The sequence below is a fragment of the Scyliorhinus canicula genome, chromosome 10 (genome assembly GCF_902713615.1).
Source record: "Scyliorhinus canicula chromosome 10, sScyCan1.1, whole genome shotgun sequence".
NCBI lineage: Eukaryota > Metazoa > Chordata > Chondrichthyes > Carcharhiniformes > Scyliorhinidae > Scyliorhinus > Scyliorhinus canicula.
In genome coordinates this window covers 176,504,616-176,520,176 of record NC_052155.1, presented here as the reverse complement: position 1 = coordinate 176,520,176, position 15,561 = coordinate 176,504,616, and the positions used below count along the sequence as shown (strand labels likewise).

The following is a 15,561-nucleotide window of genomic DNA, read 5'->3' as shown; positions in this document are numbered from 1 at the left end:
AGGCGGGTGCGGGGACGGATGTCTTAGCCTTCGCCTCGCTGATTGCCCGAAGGCGGGTCCTGTTGGGGTGGAGGGCAGCTTCTCCTCCCTGCGGCTCGGAGTGGCGGGGGGGACCTGATGGAATTTTTAATGCTCAAGAGGTGAAGCTAGAGCTGAGGGGGAGGATGGAGGGGTTCTACAATTCATAGGCAATGTTTATCATGCACTTTCAAGAATTGGATGCCATCAAATATTAGATGGGGGTGTTGAGTTTATGGTTTATTGGTTACCATGTATGGGATGACCGTGGATTCTCTTTTTCTTTCTTGTTTTGTATTTGGGATGCAGGGGTTTGTATAATCAAGAGGTTGTTGGTCGGGGGATTGCTATTGTATTTGTTATTGTTGATTATCTTTTGTTGGGTGTATATTTGATGAAAATGTGGAAAATGAGAATTAAAATATATTTTTTAAATTAAGCAATTATAGAACAGTGAAATATTATTTAAAAATCTAGTTTTGAAATAATTGAGTTAAAAATATTGTTATGCAGGCTACTACTTAGTTACTTTAAATATTTTTTAAGGCTAGGTAGAATACACTCGTCCAAACTGTAGTTGCAGTCTTGAAATGAGTGCTATTTCCCTCCAAAAAAATACGTACTGTTTTATTTCTGTTTGATTCTTGTCCTGTAGGCAAAAACACAAGCATTAAATATATCAAAACTGATTTTAATTTATTACACCAAATTTTAATTTCTATTTGTTCCAGTGAAAACTGAGCATTGCTGCAGTGGCAATGCTCTGGATTCGGAGTGTGAAGTTTGCGGGTCCAGAGACTGGAACATAAAATCTTGACTATCCCAGTACAGCACCAAGGTCCCATGTGCCATGTCAAGTGAATGTGAAAGGTCAATTGGCACTATTTTGAACAGTTCTCCCCAGTGTCATGGCTAATATTTATCAACAAAAGAAATAATAATCTGGATAATGTCACATTGTGTAGAAACTTGATGTGCACCCGCGAGCAGAGTGGCGCAGCGGAAGTGTGCTGGGCCCATTACCCAGAGGTCGATGGATCGAAAACCATTCTTGGCTAGTTGTTTAGCACGGTGGCGCAGTGGGTTAGCCCTGCAGCCTCACGGCACCGAAGTCCCAGGTTCGATCACGGCTCTGGGTCACTGTCCGTGTGGAGTTTGCACATTCTCCCCGTGTTTGCGTGGGTTTCGCCCCCACAACCCAAAGGTGTGCAGGCTAGCCGGATTGGCCACGCTAAATTGCCCCTTAATTGGAAAAAATGAATTGGGTATTCTAAATTTTTAAAAAAAGAAACTTGATGTGCACCAATACATGATTGTGATATTACAATGTGTGAAACTCAGATGGTACAAAATTCCATTGATTTTAAAGAAAGGGATATTAGGTTCTGTAAGAGACGCATAGTTATCCCTACTAGATTTTATTTTGTGCACTCAACCCAGCATATTTAATATCCAGGCTGTCAATTAGTCCCATTAATTTTGATGATTATAGTTATATTTTCCTCGGAGTTAAGTAAATCTTAAGTTACTTGTATAGGGGGCGGCATGTGGTACAGTGGTTAGCACTACTGCCTACGCACTGAGGACCTGGGTTCACCTCCCGTGTGGAGTTTGCACATTCTTCCCGTGTCTGTGTGTGTTTCACCACCACAAACCAAGATGTGCAGGGTAGGTGGATTGGAAAAAAAAAATTGAGTACTCCAAATTTATTTTAAAAGTTACTTGTATATGGGGAAAAATGTTTTGTATTGACGTAAAAACTTGGGTTGTCCTCCTTACAGGAATTTCTTATTTTATTACAAACCATGGAAGTAAGCTCAAAATACCTCCAGATAAGGGTTATGAGAACAAACATTGCAATGCCACTCATTAAGTTTTTACTTAAAGAAATCTGAAATCCTAGTTATTTACTGAAAGAATGAAGACACACGATTCCATGATTGAAACCAAAATAATATTTACTATGCAAGAATTAAACAGAGCAAACAAAAATTCTTAGATAACCTATATTCTAAAACCCAGAATTAACATAAGTTAAACGAGGATTGGTAGGCAAATTACTGTTAATTATTAACTGTAAATTACACATTAAATATCAGATTTAACCAAGACAGATCTTCAGAGTTGGCTCAGCGGTCAATGGTTCCAAAGGGCAGACGTTAAGCTCAAGCTAAAGTCTTCACTGGATCCCTGTGGATCAACAAAGCAGAGCCAACAGCCTGCAGGGTGAGATACAACATTGGATTCTCCGTCCTGCCTGACCCGTTTTCTGGTGTGGCTCGCCCCCACCGGCAGCAGGATCCTCCTGCCAGGCAATGGGATTTTCCCATTGTGGCCACCCTCACACTATATGGAAATGCATAGGCGTGAGTGCACTGTAGCGAAGCGAAGGATCCCACCGACGGAGAATCCCGCCCACAATCTTTTTAATGTTCTAGGGAAGCCTAAACTATTTCTTCAGTCAGGCACATTTGTTGCTAGCCCAACCTCCAATTTGGCATGGTTCCCAAGTCTGGAGCACAACAAAAGAAAAATAAATCATCAAACACACAGAAACCCCTGTTAAAATGAAAGCCTGAATGTCTCACAAAAATTTTGGCTCACCGGCCAGCAAGACCTCTGCCATCCCTACCCAGACCTTATCCATGGTAAGCCAACACCACTGTACTGGTTCATAGTTCTGATCCAAGTCACGGTAATTTTGTAGCTTTATCCTTCTCCTGCCTGGCCCTGCTATTATAAAACTCACGTCGAAAGTTGGAAGCATGCAAATCTTCTGTGGTGCCACTTTGAAATCTTCTGACTTCTTAAAGGGACACACACACTTTAAATATTTTCAACTTAAACACCATTATCTTTGAAATGACATTAACAACACTCAGTACGCTGCAGAGACCAAATTCAAAGAGAACTATATGGAGGACATCTAATGGTGGCGAACCCCGCTGCCTGGGCATCCTGATGGACTTGGTCCACCCTGAAATTAATGTATTGTGCCAACCGGGCATATAGGACCAATGTGGCGCACGGATGCACCTGTGCTCTGAGCTCTGTAAGCTGCTGGACAGGTCCCCACTCGACGCCTGGAATGACCCCGTGCCGTAGAAGTTCAAGGTGACCGTCATCTTGACCACCAGGGCCACCAGGAGTGGAGGTCCTCCCCCCTCTGGAAGGATTGAAGGCTCATACCCTTCAATGTTGCTATCAAACTCGAATTCCCAGTTGTCTCTGGAGGATGAAGTGTCAAGGCTTTACGAAAACAAAGAGAATTGCAGTGCCGGTTTCCCCATGATCTGGCAGATGTGTCGCACTGTCGTCCTGCTCAGCCGGAGTTTTTGACGGCATGCCCGATCTGACAGGTCCTTGAATGACAGGCACTGGTGGCATGCTTGAGCCTCATGTGGTGTCTCCTTCCCAGGCATAGAAGACCAAGCACAACATCACTGTCAGGAATTCCCCCCCCCCCCCCCCCCCCCTCAGTGGAGACGGAGGGTGGTGGAGGCCCCAGAGAATACCAGGTCAGCCAGCTAATGGCATGCAAATGCATTGACGCGGCTGTCAAGACGCAGGAGAATCGCGATTTGGCATGAACCTGGCGCCGGCCACGATTTCGGCATCAAGACCAATTTTCCGCCCAATTGCCTTTCCTGATTTTGGCGTTGGTCGACGGAGAATCCCACCCTCTATCCTCCAAGCAGTAATGTCCAAAAAAACACTTTGTAGCTCTGTGAAACTCCAGAATTAAACACATTGAAAAATTGTGCAGTGAAGTAGTGCCTTAGGAAGGATTGTGCAGTGAAGCAGTGCCTTAGGAAGGATTGTGCAGTGAAGCAGTGCCTTGGGAATGATTGTGCAGTGAAGCAGTGCCTTAGGAAGGATTGTGCAGTGAAGCAGTGCCTTAGGAAGGATTGTGCAGTGAAGCAGTGGCTTAGGAATGATTGTGCAGTGAAGCAGTGCCTTAGGAAGGATTGTGCAGTGAAGCAGTGCCTTAGGAATGATTGTGCAGTGAAGCAGTGCCTTAGGAAGGAGTGTGCAGTGAAGCAGTGGCTTAGGAATGATTGTGCAGTGAAGCAGTGCCTTAGGAATGATTGTGCAGTGAAGCTGTGCCTTAGGAAGGATTGTGCAGTGAAGCAGTGCTTTAGGAAGGATTGTGCAGTGAAGCAGTGCCTTAGGAAGGATTGTGCAGTGAAGCAGTGCTTTAGGAAGGATTGTGCAGTGAAGCAGTGCCTTAGGAAGGATTGTGCAGTGAAGCAGTGCTTTAGGAAGGATTGTGCAGTGAAGCAGTGCCTTAGGAAGGATTGTGCAGTGAAGCAGTGGCTTAGGAAGGATTGTGCAGTGAAGCAGTGGCTTAGGAAGAATTGTGCAGTGAAGCAGTGCCTTAGGAAGGATTGTGCAGTGAAGCAGTGACTTAGGAAGAATTGTGCAGTGAAGCAGTGCCTTAGGAAGGATTGAAGGCTCATACCCTTCAATGTTGCTATCAAACTCGAATTCCCAGTTGTCTCTGGAGGATTTTAAATTTCTTTCTCAGGATGAAGTGTCAAGGCTTTACGAAAACAAAGAGAATTGGACAAACCACACCAACTGCTCAGATTCAAATTCACTCAAGTTAAGCCCTTGCCATTCTCGAGAAATCCGTTTTGGAATCAGAACATTGCCAAAGAAATGAAAAGAATTAATAGAAAAGAGTCTTTAAGTTGCCTACAATCTGAAGGTTGACCCAGAACTAGTTTGATCGCTGCCAAGTCAGAGGTAGTGAGGAATGTATGTCCTCACTAATGTATGCCCATTGTGTTTAGGGGGCCATGCCAGAGTGTCACCATTTTGAAGCACTGTGCAAATTGAAGTTAAATATGTCAGACTACCATGTAAGCTGATCAAATGCTTCAGCGGTGAGCTGGTTTTGGACTGTGCTAGCAGAATATAGCTTGATAATGCACATTTGAAAATCAGTGGTGATTAATGTTTATACATAATAGATTGTTTCTAACTAGCACCGACAGGGCGTTGCTCTGCTAGTTGTTGGATCCAATCAAGCCCAAATGGCTTTAGGATTCAGTATATATTGTTGATGACATAATTTGATACTTTTTTTTTAAATTTAGAGTACCCAATTCTTTTCTTTCCAATTAAAGGGCAATTTAGCATAGCCAATTCACCTACCCTGCACATCTTTTTGGGTTGTGGGAGTGAGACCCACGCAGACACAGGGAGAATGTGCAAACTCCACACAGACATTGACCTGGGCCGAGATCGAACCCAGGTTGTCGGCGCTATGAGGCAGCAGTGCTAACCACTGTACCATTGTGCTTCACATTAATTTAAAATTTAACTTGGCTGTCAGACTTGCATTAACTATTGCTTTAATTTAGCAGTGTCAATAGACAGCATGAGAATCAGTGTTAGAATCTGCTGCTAGAAGATTCCCTGAAGTTCATGAAGTGAATTTATTTGAACACAAGACAGTTTGGCATTACCAGTGTGGAGCTTCAAGGAAATAGACAACAAACATCGATTGGATCCAGAAACAATCTAATGTCTGCTTATAAAAACAGAAAATGCTGGATAAACTCAGCTGGCCTAGCAGTATCTCTGGACAGAGAAACAGAGTTATTCACAGATGCTGCCAGACCTGCTGAGTTTATCCACATTTTCTGTTTTTATTTCAGATTTCCAAAATCTGCAGCATTTTGCTTTTATAAAATATGATTATACTTGATACAGTGGTTGAATCTGATTTGGGTACCGGCTTTAATGTTAAAATTTAGTGACAAGTGAGGTTAGGAACAGTACAATGAAATAATAGCTGATATAAAAATAAGAAAGTCAACATTTGTGAGCGGAACATTATGAGAGCAGGGACAGAATGGGCTAGATTCTCCACCTCGCGATGCCAGAAACGCAAATCAAGATTGGCCGGAGAATGAGCCGTGCTTCTAAAATCGAGGCTTGCGCCTGGCACCAGTTCCGGTGCCATTCCCCAGTCCCTCCCTGGCAGCAAAAACAAGGTTTGCACCCTGTGATGGTGGGGACATGCAAATCTGCCATCTGCATGCATTTAAAAGTGATTAGCGGTTTGGGCACAGTGTGGTCCGCCTTTCCATGATGCTCTGCCGCTGTCAGGTGGAAATCAAGCGGGCGCGAATTAGTGCAAGTATTTACAAACGAGGTCTGGATACTATGGTTGCTGAGGAGTGAAGGTAAGTAAACTTTTAAGAAGTCTTCAAAGTTGTCAGACTTGCTGGGGGTGGCTGCCTGGGCCAGGGGGAGTAGCATGGGACAACCTGGTGACACATCGTGTATTTGGGTGTCCCCCTCGAGAGATGGGGCATCATGGTAGCATTGTGGATAGCACAATTGCTTCACAGCTCCAGGGTCCTAGGTTCGATTCCCGGCAGAGTCTGCACATTCTTCCCGTGTCTGTGTGGGTTTCCTCCGGGTGCTCCGGTTTCCTCCCACAGTCCAAAGATGTGCGGGTTAGGTGGATTGGCCATGCTAAATTTCCCATAGTGGCCAAAATTGCCCTTAGTGTTGGGTGGGGTTACTGGGTTATGGGGATAGGGTGAAGGTGTGGTCCTTGGGTAGGGTGCTCTTTCCAAGAGCCGGTGCAGACTCGATGGGGCAAATGGCCTCCTTCTGCACTGTAAATTCTATGAAATTCTATCTATGGCCTGGCTCAAGCCGCCATTGCTGCAGTATTTGTTTTAAATACATCCCTTTGGTACAAGTTACAGGCCCCTGGCTGTTCACTCTGCTTACTGCTTACTCTGTCCTGCAAGTGTTTAGAGAGCCTCAGGTCATTTGGGAGCCCATCCAGGCTTCCCCTCTGGAAACCCTCAGACCCCAAATGTATCATCAATGGGGTGGGCGTGGCCAAGCTCAATCAGTGGCCCGCCAGGTGCTGCCACTCCTTAGTTCACTCATCAGAAGCTCAGCCCCACTGCAGGGGAAGCAGGGGAATAGCAGAGCTCACTGCAAGCAAAGGACACATGCACCATGGCGCCAAAAGCGAAAATGCTGGAAAATCTCAGCACGTCTAGTGAGAGAAAAGAGCTAATGTTTCGAGTCCAGATGACCCTTTGTCAAATCTAAACGGATTCGAAAGTGGGACATATTTATACTGTTGGGTGAGGGGATGAAAGATGAGTCATGAGACAGAAACCAAGAGAAAAGAGTGCTAATAGTCAGTCCCGAGGGAGAATAAATGGTGTGAAAAGCCAAATAGCAGAGAAACTAAAATCGGAGGGTAAGCTGTGACAGATGTAGCTGCGGGGGGGGGGGGGGGACATTGGTGGGAGAGAGGTAAAATGAGAAAAAGGGGAGAAGGGGGAACAAAGGGAAGAGAAGGTAAGGGGGGATAAGATGGGGGAATATATATATATAAAGAAAGACAAGAAATAAATAAAAGGTAAAAGACAGCTAAAATGAAATGGAATGATAACACCATGGCATTTGACAGCTCCCTGGCACGCTGCCCCTTTCAGGGCAGAGGCCTCACCAGTGACACTATCAGCTAGCTCATCCCTCAGGACCACCAGCATTCTCCAAGACCTGCCTGCCCACCCTGCCCCTGCTCCCATCCATCCAGCCCCCAGTTAGGTTGTCACAACTTGTGTGTCACACCCAGGACACACATCAAACTGCAGGTCAGCTTCCAGCAGACACACACTTCCCTCCCTCACCCCCATTTGTAGTGCCTGCCCACACACAGGCCTCTAAGCATGGTGGCAATTGGTGGCACAAGGTCACCTTCCCAACCACACAAACAAGCGCCCCTCCGCTAGCAGGTTAACACTTTGTCCACCCAACGAGCACACCCACAGTAGACCCCACTGGAGGAAATAGGACATGGGCCACAGAGCCTATCGCTGACATGAGTGGCAGCAGCCACCGGTATCCCTATTGACAAGGACGAGTGGTGACAATAGATCTCCCCACATCACAGGCCTTGTGCCACTCACTGTTGGGGGTAGGGGCGCACTGTGGAAGGCAACATATCGGGGGGAGCGGCTCACTGAGTAGGCTGTCATTCAAGTCAACCTCATACTTCTGGTCCTGTTCCCTGCCACCTCTCTGGGAGTGACTCCACATGGAACGTTCAAGTGTCCTGGGGGCCCCGCCCCATGGCATCCTCCAACACTGCCCCCGCCCAACATCCCATATCCCAGAAGCGTGAGGGCTTGGCCCCTAAAGGTGCGGAGAGTTCCGCACCTTTGGGGCGGCCCGACGCCAGAGTGGTTCACGCCACTCCAACACGCCAGGACCCCCTGCCCCACCGGGTAGGGGAGAATCCCGGCCCTTGTATTTAATGGTGCCCTGGGCAACTGGTTTTCTGCCGGAGAGTCAGCGGCTGCTGACGTCATACCGGCGCATGCGCATGGGAGGGGGTCTCTTCCATCTCCGCCATGGCGGAAGAAAAAGAGTGCCCCCACGGCACAGGCCCACCCGCCAATGGGTGGGCCCCGATCGCGGGTGAGGCCACCTTGGGGGCACCCCCCGGGGTCAGATCGCCCCGCGCCCCCTCCCAGGACCCCGGCGCCCGCTAGCGCCGCCAATCCCGCCGGTATGAGAGGTGGTTTAATCCACGCCGGCAGGAGAGGCTAGTCAGCGGCAGGACTTCGGCCCATTGCGGGCCGGAGAATCGCTGCGGGGGTCCTGCCGACCGGCGGAGCACGATTCCCGCCCCCACCGAATCTCGGGACACGGCGGGGGCGGGATTGACACCGGCCCCGGGCGATTCTCTGACCCGGCGGGGGGTCGGAGAATCCTGCCCAAGAAGAGAGGTCCAGGGGCAAGGAAAACACTCCCAGGATGGAGGAATTCAGGATGGCAGCAGTTTGTTTTTCCGAAGCCTGGAGGAGCATGCCTGTTCTTGCCAGCCACGCAACCTAACTTCAAACATATATTCTGAGCACCATTACAACTCTAGCTGATACTATAGTGAGCATGCGCAATGCATTTTAAATTGACTTTCCACCTGATTCAGGATGAAATCCAGTTGTCCAACAATTGTCCTTTCAAAGTTGACTAATCTGCTGGATAAAGAGCAGGTTTGGGGTGGTATGTTTTTACCCAAACACAATGCGCGGGATTCTCCGTTGCCCGACGCTGATATCATAATTGGTGATCGGGCTGAGAATCCATTCAGATGCACAAATCGGGGGCACCGCCGGTTTGATGGCAGTCTGACATGCTCTGCACCCTCAGAAGTGGCATAATTGCGTCGCGGACCGCACACCTTTGCAATGGTGTTGGCATGTCATCGGTTGGACCTCCCACGATGCTCTGCCCCCGATGGGGCGAGTTCCCGACCTTGGGACTTAGCCGCTGGAACAGAGAATCCGGTCCACTGTTTCCACCCAGTAGTTCTACCAAATTGAAACAGACAATCAATTTACCTCCTGAATTAAACATGAACTCATCTACGGCATTTCACATATAAAAATAAATCCCACCTTTATGCATATCCGGTTCCAGGTACTTGAGGTAAAAAAACTGTATTTTGTTTGAATGATCAATAAGGTGGAGCTGGTTTAGTGCATTATATGCCTGAGGAGAATAATTGAAAAAAATCAGGATATAAAATTAATATGTAGATTTGAACAAAATCATCCAGCATGAAAGTTCAAGATAACTTCATTCGATCACAATTATAGTTCTTAAACTTGTCCTGACCTTTGACCCAGAAGCTGCACAGTTAGATACATTTGTAATTTCTTCAAAAAATCAGAGGGTTAGGAATTTTGGAGTAACAGCTCAACCTCTAAGCCACTGGTTCCTTACAGGGCTAGAATGGGGATTTCTCAGGCATCCCCACACATATATGAGGTAAGATGCCCTTTTTGTCAAGGCTACAAATTACATTAACTTTAACAGAGATCAAACACACCAGGATGCCAGAGTTCTGGTCCAAGATTAAATTTCCCGGTTTCCACAGGTGCAGGGTGCCTTTGACTGTACTCATGTGGCTATCAAAGCTCCCTGGCAGCAGGCAGTACAATACATAAACTACCTAAATGTACAGATGGTAAACGACCATAACATGCAAATCCTGCAGATTTGTGCCAGATATCCTGAAGCGCCCATGACTCATGTATCTTGAATAGATCACAGATCCTGGAGATCTTTGAGCGACCACACGGTATCCAGGGCTGGCTCGAGGGCAGTGTTCTCAGACTCCTGCAGAGCGAAGGTAAAATGAGACTAATGCCACACACCATAGGGGTGCTGAAGATGTGATTCCAATGAATGGATAGATCTGCTGGAGCATTCTAGTACACTCCCCAGCGGGTGTCACGGATCATTGTGGCTTGCTGCATGCTACACAACCTGGTGCTGCAAAGGAGGGACAAATTTGCTGATGATGAGGTAGAGGAGTTGCCAGTTTCCTCCAATGAAGAGGACCTCAAAGGGAATGACAACGATGAGGTTGAGGAAGCAGATGATGTAAGTGAAGAGGCCATAGTACAGGCCAGATAAGGGAGGTGTACATGGGAAGACCTCATAATCACAAGAGTCCAGGAGGAGGAAGAGGAGATGGAGTGAGCATCCCGTTGGAAAAGTGACCTACATGAGGTGTCAACAACAAGTCGAGCATTGGGAGTTCTATCGTTTTAACTCTGTACTTCAAATGGGAGTCTGTCATGACAATGGATGCTACCTTCAAAAGGTGGAGACAGGATGGGGCACGCTGACAGTTAGGGACATCTACACAGATAACAGATTGACAACACTCGAGGAACTAATGGAGAAGTTCCAGCTGACGGGGCGAGTGGGAATGAACTAAGATACATGCAGGTCAAAAACCTCTTACGCAGGAAAATGAAGACATACCCACGACCACCACAACAACCACTGCTAGAGGGCCTACTGGACATGGGCATCTAGGGAAGGGGAATTGCGGCGACATGTATGGGCGACTACAAAGGAGGGCTGACACTCAACTGAATGAGGCAAATGAAAAGTGGGAGGAGGACTTGGGGTTTGAAATAGGGTGGGGACTCTGGAGTAAAGCATTGCACAGGGTCAACTCCATCTCCACATGTGCAAGGCTAAGCTTAATGAAGCTAGCTAAAAGTGGTACACAGGGCAAACTTCACTAGAACCCGAATGAGCAGGTTCTTCCTGAAGGTGGAGGATAAATGTGAATGGTGCCAAAGAGGCTCAGCCAAGCACGCCTACATGTTTTGGTCTTGCCCCAGAGTTGTTGGGTTTTGGACAGTCTTCTTCGAGGCAATGTCCAAGGTGGTGGGGATGAGGGTGAAGCCTTGCCCAAAAGTGGCAGTCTTTGGGGTATCAGAACAGCCAGATCTCTTCATGGGGAGGAGGGCCGACGCCCTTTCCTTTGCCTCCCCAATCGCCTGCTGGAAAATCCTGCTTGGCTGGTGGTCAGCAGTACCACCCAAAGCTACAGACTGGCTGTCCGACCTATAGGAATTTCTCCAAATGGAGAAAATTAAATTCGCCATCTGGGGATCAGAAGAGGTCTTCCACAAAACATGGGAGCCATTCACCCAGTTGTTCCAAGACCTGTTTGTAGTCAACAGCCAATAAGCCAATAGAAAGGGATAGGGTAGTCACGGTACAACAAGGAGAAGGAAGGGGGGGGGATTAAGGAGGCATGGAACACAACAATGCCCGGCAAAAATACATGGCACCACGCAAACCCAACAGGAGCAGGACACAAGAGCAGTTGAGGGAAGGCACACCAGAAGGCCAAAGGGGGAGGGGGGGTCGGGAAGAAAGGAGGAGAGAGGAGCAGGGGACCCAGTCAGAACCAACGCCTATTGGAAAATGAAAAAAAAAGCTGTAACCATTGTAAATAATGTAAGACAACAGATGTAAATAACAGAAGCCAACGATGTGTATATATTTCTCTTTATTTTCTTTTATTTTCAAATGTATGTCCCTGCTTATCTTTGCTCTGTATATTACAAAAATCCTCAATAAAAACATTTTTAAAAATGGGAGTCTGTATGTCCCCAACAGGCTCCCCTTGGCATTATCCTCTGAATGTTGGTGAAGCCTTGGGAACATTGATATGAGACGCTGTCTGGGGGAGGGCATTTTGCCAGTAAAGGTCCGAAGGTGCTAACATCTCTGCAGCTTTCCATTCATACATCAGCCTACATGATGCAGGAGCTGATGCACTATCATGAGTTGTCTTGCGAGTGGTAGCTTTCAATTGGACAGCCCTCCTCGAGGCAATCCATATCAGCAATGGAACTATGTATTCTGAGTTATGGTGATGGTGCAACTGAGGGGTGAGCTGCGGTCAAGGCAGCCAAAGGTTAGGGAAGTCTCAATCCACGTACATATGAGTCAGTCCTCCGTGTCACCTACTTATCAATCCCACTGGGCCTCTTACTCAGGGATGACAGCCTTCATGTCTTGTCACCTGGACGCGCACCATCTGAGGTTGTCAACATTCAATCAATTGCATGGCAGCCGGTTACCTCATACATTGTGCACTCATGGTGATTTGAAGGATCTCTGACACCATTGGGCCCGCAGGATGTTTACAATATTGAACAGACTGAAGCTTCAGTTTTATATGTCTCATGCCCCAATCATACTCAACAGATCAATGGCCCACCACATGTGACCATTTTGATGCAGCATTAGTGAGCATGTCCAGTGATCAGGTGAGGGAATGCACAGCGCTGCAGCCATACATTGAAACAAAGGTCGTATGAACACAACACACACACACCTCCATGGTAACAGACGCTCAGGTCTGTAGATTCCAGCGCAAGGTTTGGCTGAGTGGGCCAGAGTCTAGTACATTGAAGTTGGAAAGGTGCATGCACTTATTGCACAGCTTATTGAACGTAGTCAGGAAGTCACAAATGTGGCTGCCAGACAGGATCGCTCAATTCCTTATAGTACGTGGTCATAGCATCCAAGACCAGGCAGATGACAGAGTGCATGAAGTTCCAGGACATATCACCCTTCTCCATGTGGCAACACTTCTGACCTTCCGTACTACAATTTCATCTTTTAATCATGCATACAACATGGGAGAAGACTTCTGTCTCCATGTCACACAGCCAATACTGAAAAGGAGGCATCCTTGGCAAGTATTTGTACAACATGCCCTCTGCAAGAACAGATAACATGACAGGCACCAAATCAGTGATGTTAGAAATGAGATGAAAATGGCCAAACACGGCAGTAACATGTGACCATCCTACACAAATGAATGTGCATGATCATGACATTCACAATAAGTGGAGGGAGGGACTATGATGAGTGACTGCAACATAGCTGTTTATCGAAAGGGGGGAAACACAAGAGATGTGGAATGGGCCATATTATATTTACAGCTGTGAATCTGATATGCATCTTGTGAACACCCATGCCACAATTGTGCTCCTAATAATTCTTATTTTTATTAACCCTACTCTTATATCTTGGTGCATCCCAACATCCACAGCGAAAGTGGAGGCAGGCTGCTGACTGCTACACTCTGTTGCCTGTGATGACGTTGGCCGGAATCCTCTGGAGGGCCAAGACCTGAAGGGCTCCGGTCTCCTTTGGGTGTCCTGTTGTGCTCCAGGTGCAACCTCCTGTTCCTCTGAAGATGCAGCTGATGGGGGTCACAGGAAGAGGGGATTTGGATCAGCCGGACATTTCCAGGGTCACCTGGGTGGATGGCCCCTGGGCGTTGAGCTGTTGGGCCTCCTCTCAATAGGTGCCTGAGGACCCCTGCTGATTCCTTGAGGACAAGGGTAAGCTGGAGCGAGATGAGCTGCCCTGTACCCCTCTTTGCATTGACATTACTGGAGGCCAGCTATGGCTTCAGTGATGGATTTCAGCCCACACAGCAATGCAGATCACCAACCTGCCAAGGTAGACATCAGTGCATCGGCATGACTGCACAATCGCCTCAGGCTGAAGGTAAACAGACTCCTCCATCGTGCGTTGCAATCTGAGGGGTGCAGCTGATATTCCTTCCTGAAGCTCCCGTAATTGTCACTGCAGCTCCATCAACTGATTGAGGATCGCGTCTGGAGGCTCATCATCTGACTCAGACAGATCAGATTCCTTGCCTCCAGCAGTCCTCCGAGTGCCGGCGACCTCAATTGCCTTTGCCTTTGCTTGCTGTGGACCAATTTATGTCCTGTGCTCAGCAGGTTATGACCCTGAGCCTGCTCTGCATCTACACTGAGGTGTGTGCCGCTGTGCTGATGGAGGGAGTAGGTGAGCGCCGTGATGGACTTGGTACGATGCTGACCTCAGGGTCCTCATCTGAGGTCTACTCAGTGCTGAAGCCAGGGTGCAGCTTGCCCGAGGGCGTCAGGCCCGTGGCAGATTTGCCTAGGAGAGAAAGTGGACATTATTCATGCATGGCAGCCGTGTAACACACAGTATGGTGCACTCAGAGTAGTTGACAGAGGGATGTACTGGTTCAGGATCTTACGTGGGTGTATGCCACTGACCTCACCATCAACATCATCTCCGGCCAGCATGATGGCTCTGTTTTTAAAGATGCTCAGGCCTTCGATATCTATCATACCACTCCTATTCTAGGATCTCTCCCTTTTATTGTGCGCGCTCTTATCCTGCATAAAGATAAATAGAGAGGATGTAAGCAAGACGCACGACAAGACAGATGAGAAGGATGGCTGGCACTTGTGGGTAGTTAGTAGAGCCATGGAAGGAATGTGGATGAGATGAGCAGAGGGGTTGGTGCAGATGGCGATGTGAGAGCATGTGTGGGACAGTGAGTGGTGATACCTATGTGTGAGTTGTGAGTGATGAGATGGTAGATTTACCTTGGCAGAACAGATGAGATCATTCATCCTATTTTGGCACTGACATATTCTGGGCACTGTTCACATTGATCACCGCTGCCACCACCTGTCAAGCTGGATTTGTCAGGTAGCTGCCCTTTCTGCGGCCAGAGCAGGGGTAGAGGACATAGCAGCGGACCTCCACGGCGTGCAGCAGACACTCAAATGGGCATCACTAAATCTGGGGGTCGTACTCTTCTTTGCCTTTGGGGCCATCTCTTCAGTGGAGCACTCTTGCGCTGTAAGTATTGAGAAGTGTGCGTGCTGTACCCTTTTAAATATGACATCCACATACAAAAATCGATGAAGCCGTGTTAGGGCTGGCAAACCGGAAGCCGTCCAACAGTGATCTGGCAAGTTTCATAGAATGCACAATTAATGAAGCAGGATGTGAAAACCCATCACTGTGACAAGCAGGATCAGCACACAATTTCCTCACCCGCTATCACACTTAATGCAATCCAAGGAAAATTCTGCCCATTGTGTTAAATATATATCAGCAAACTCCTGTGAATTTGTTCAGTAACGTTTCTCCATGTTTCCTCAATCTCTCTTCTTAAGACAACGGTGACATCTCAGGATTGGCAGATCTCCATTGCACTCTCTCTATGATCTCCTTCTTTAAATAAGGATTGCAGTGGTTCATGGAAGATTTCGCCGATGTGCACATGAATCTTAGCAGCAACTCAGGAGGAATAAAATACTTTTCAAAATGTGTACAATTTTGTTGTAATCACTGATGGTGCTGTTG

The 15,561-nt window shown here is 47.4% G+C and overlaps 1 protein-coding gene across 2 annotated transcripts in view; it reads right to left on the bottom strand.

Moving 5' to 3' along the window:
* The window catches only part of LOC119972795 (transient receptor potential cation channel subfamily A member 1-like), a 181,522-nt gene that overhangs the window by 97,789 nt on the left and 68,172 nt on the right, over positions 1–15,561 (bottom strand). For both annotated transcript variants that reach the window (XM_038810203.1, XM_038810204.1), the window contains exons 8-9: positions 9,471–9,564; positions 642–667 (exon numbers count right to left, since the gene is read on the bottom strand). In XM_038810203.1, the coding sequence (XP_038666131.1) occupies positions 642–667; positions 9,471–9,564 (120 nt within the window). The remainder of the gene's footprint in view (positions 1–641; positions 668–9,470; positions 9,565–15,561) is intronic.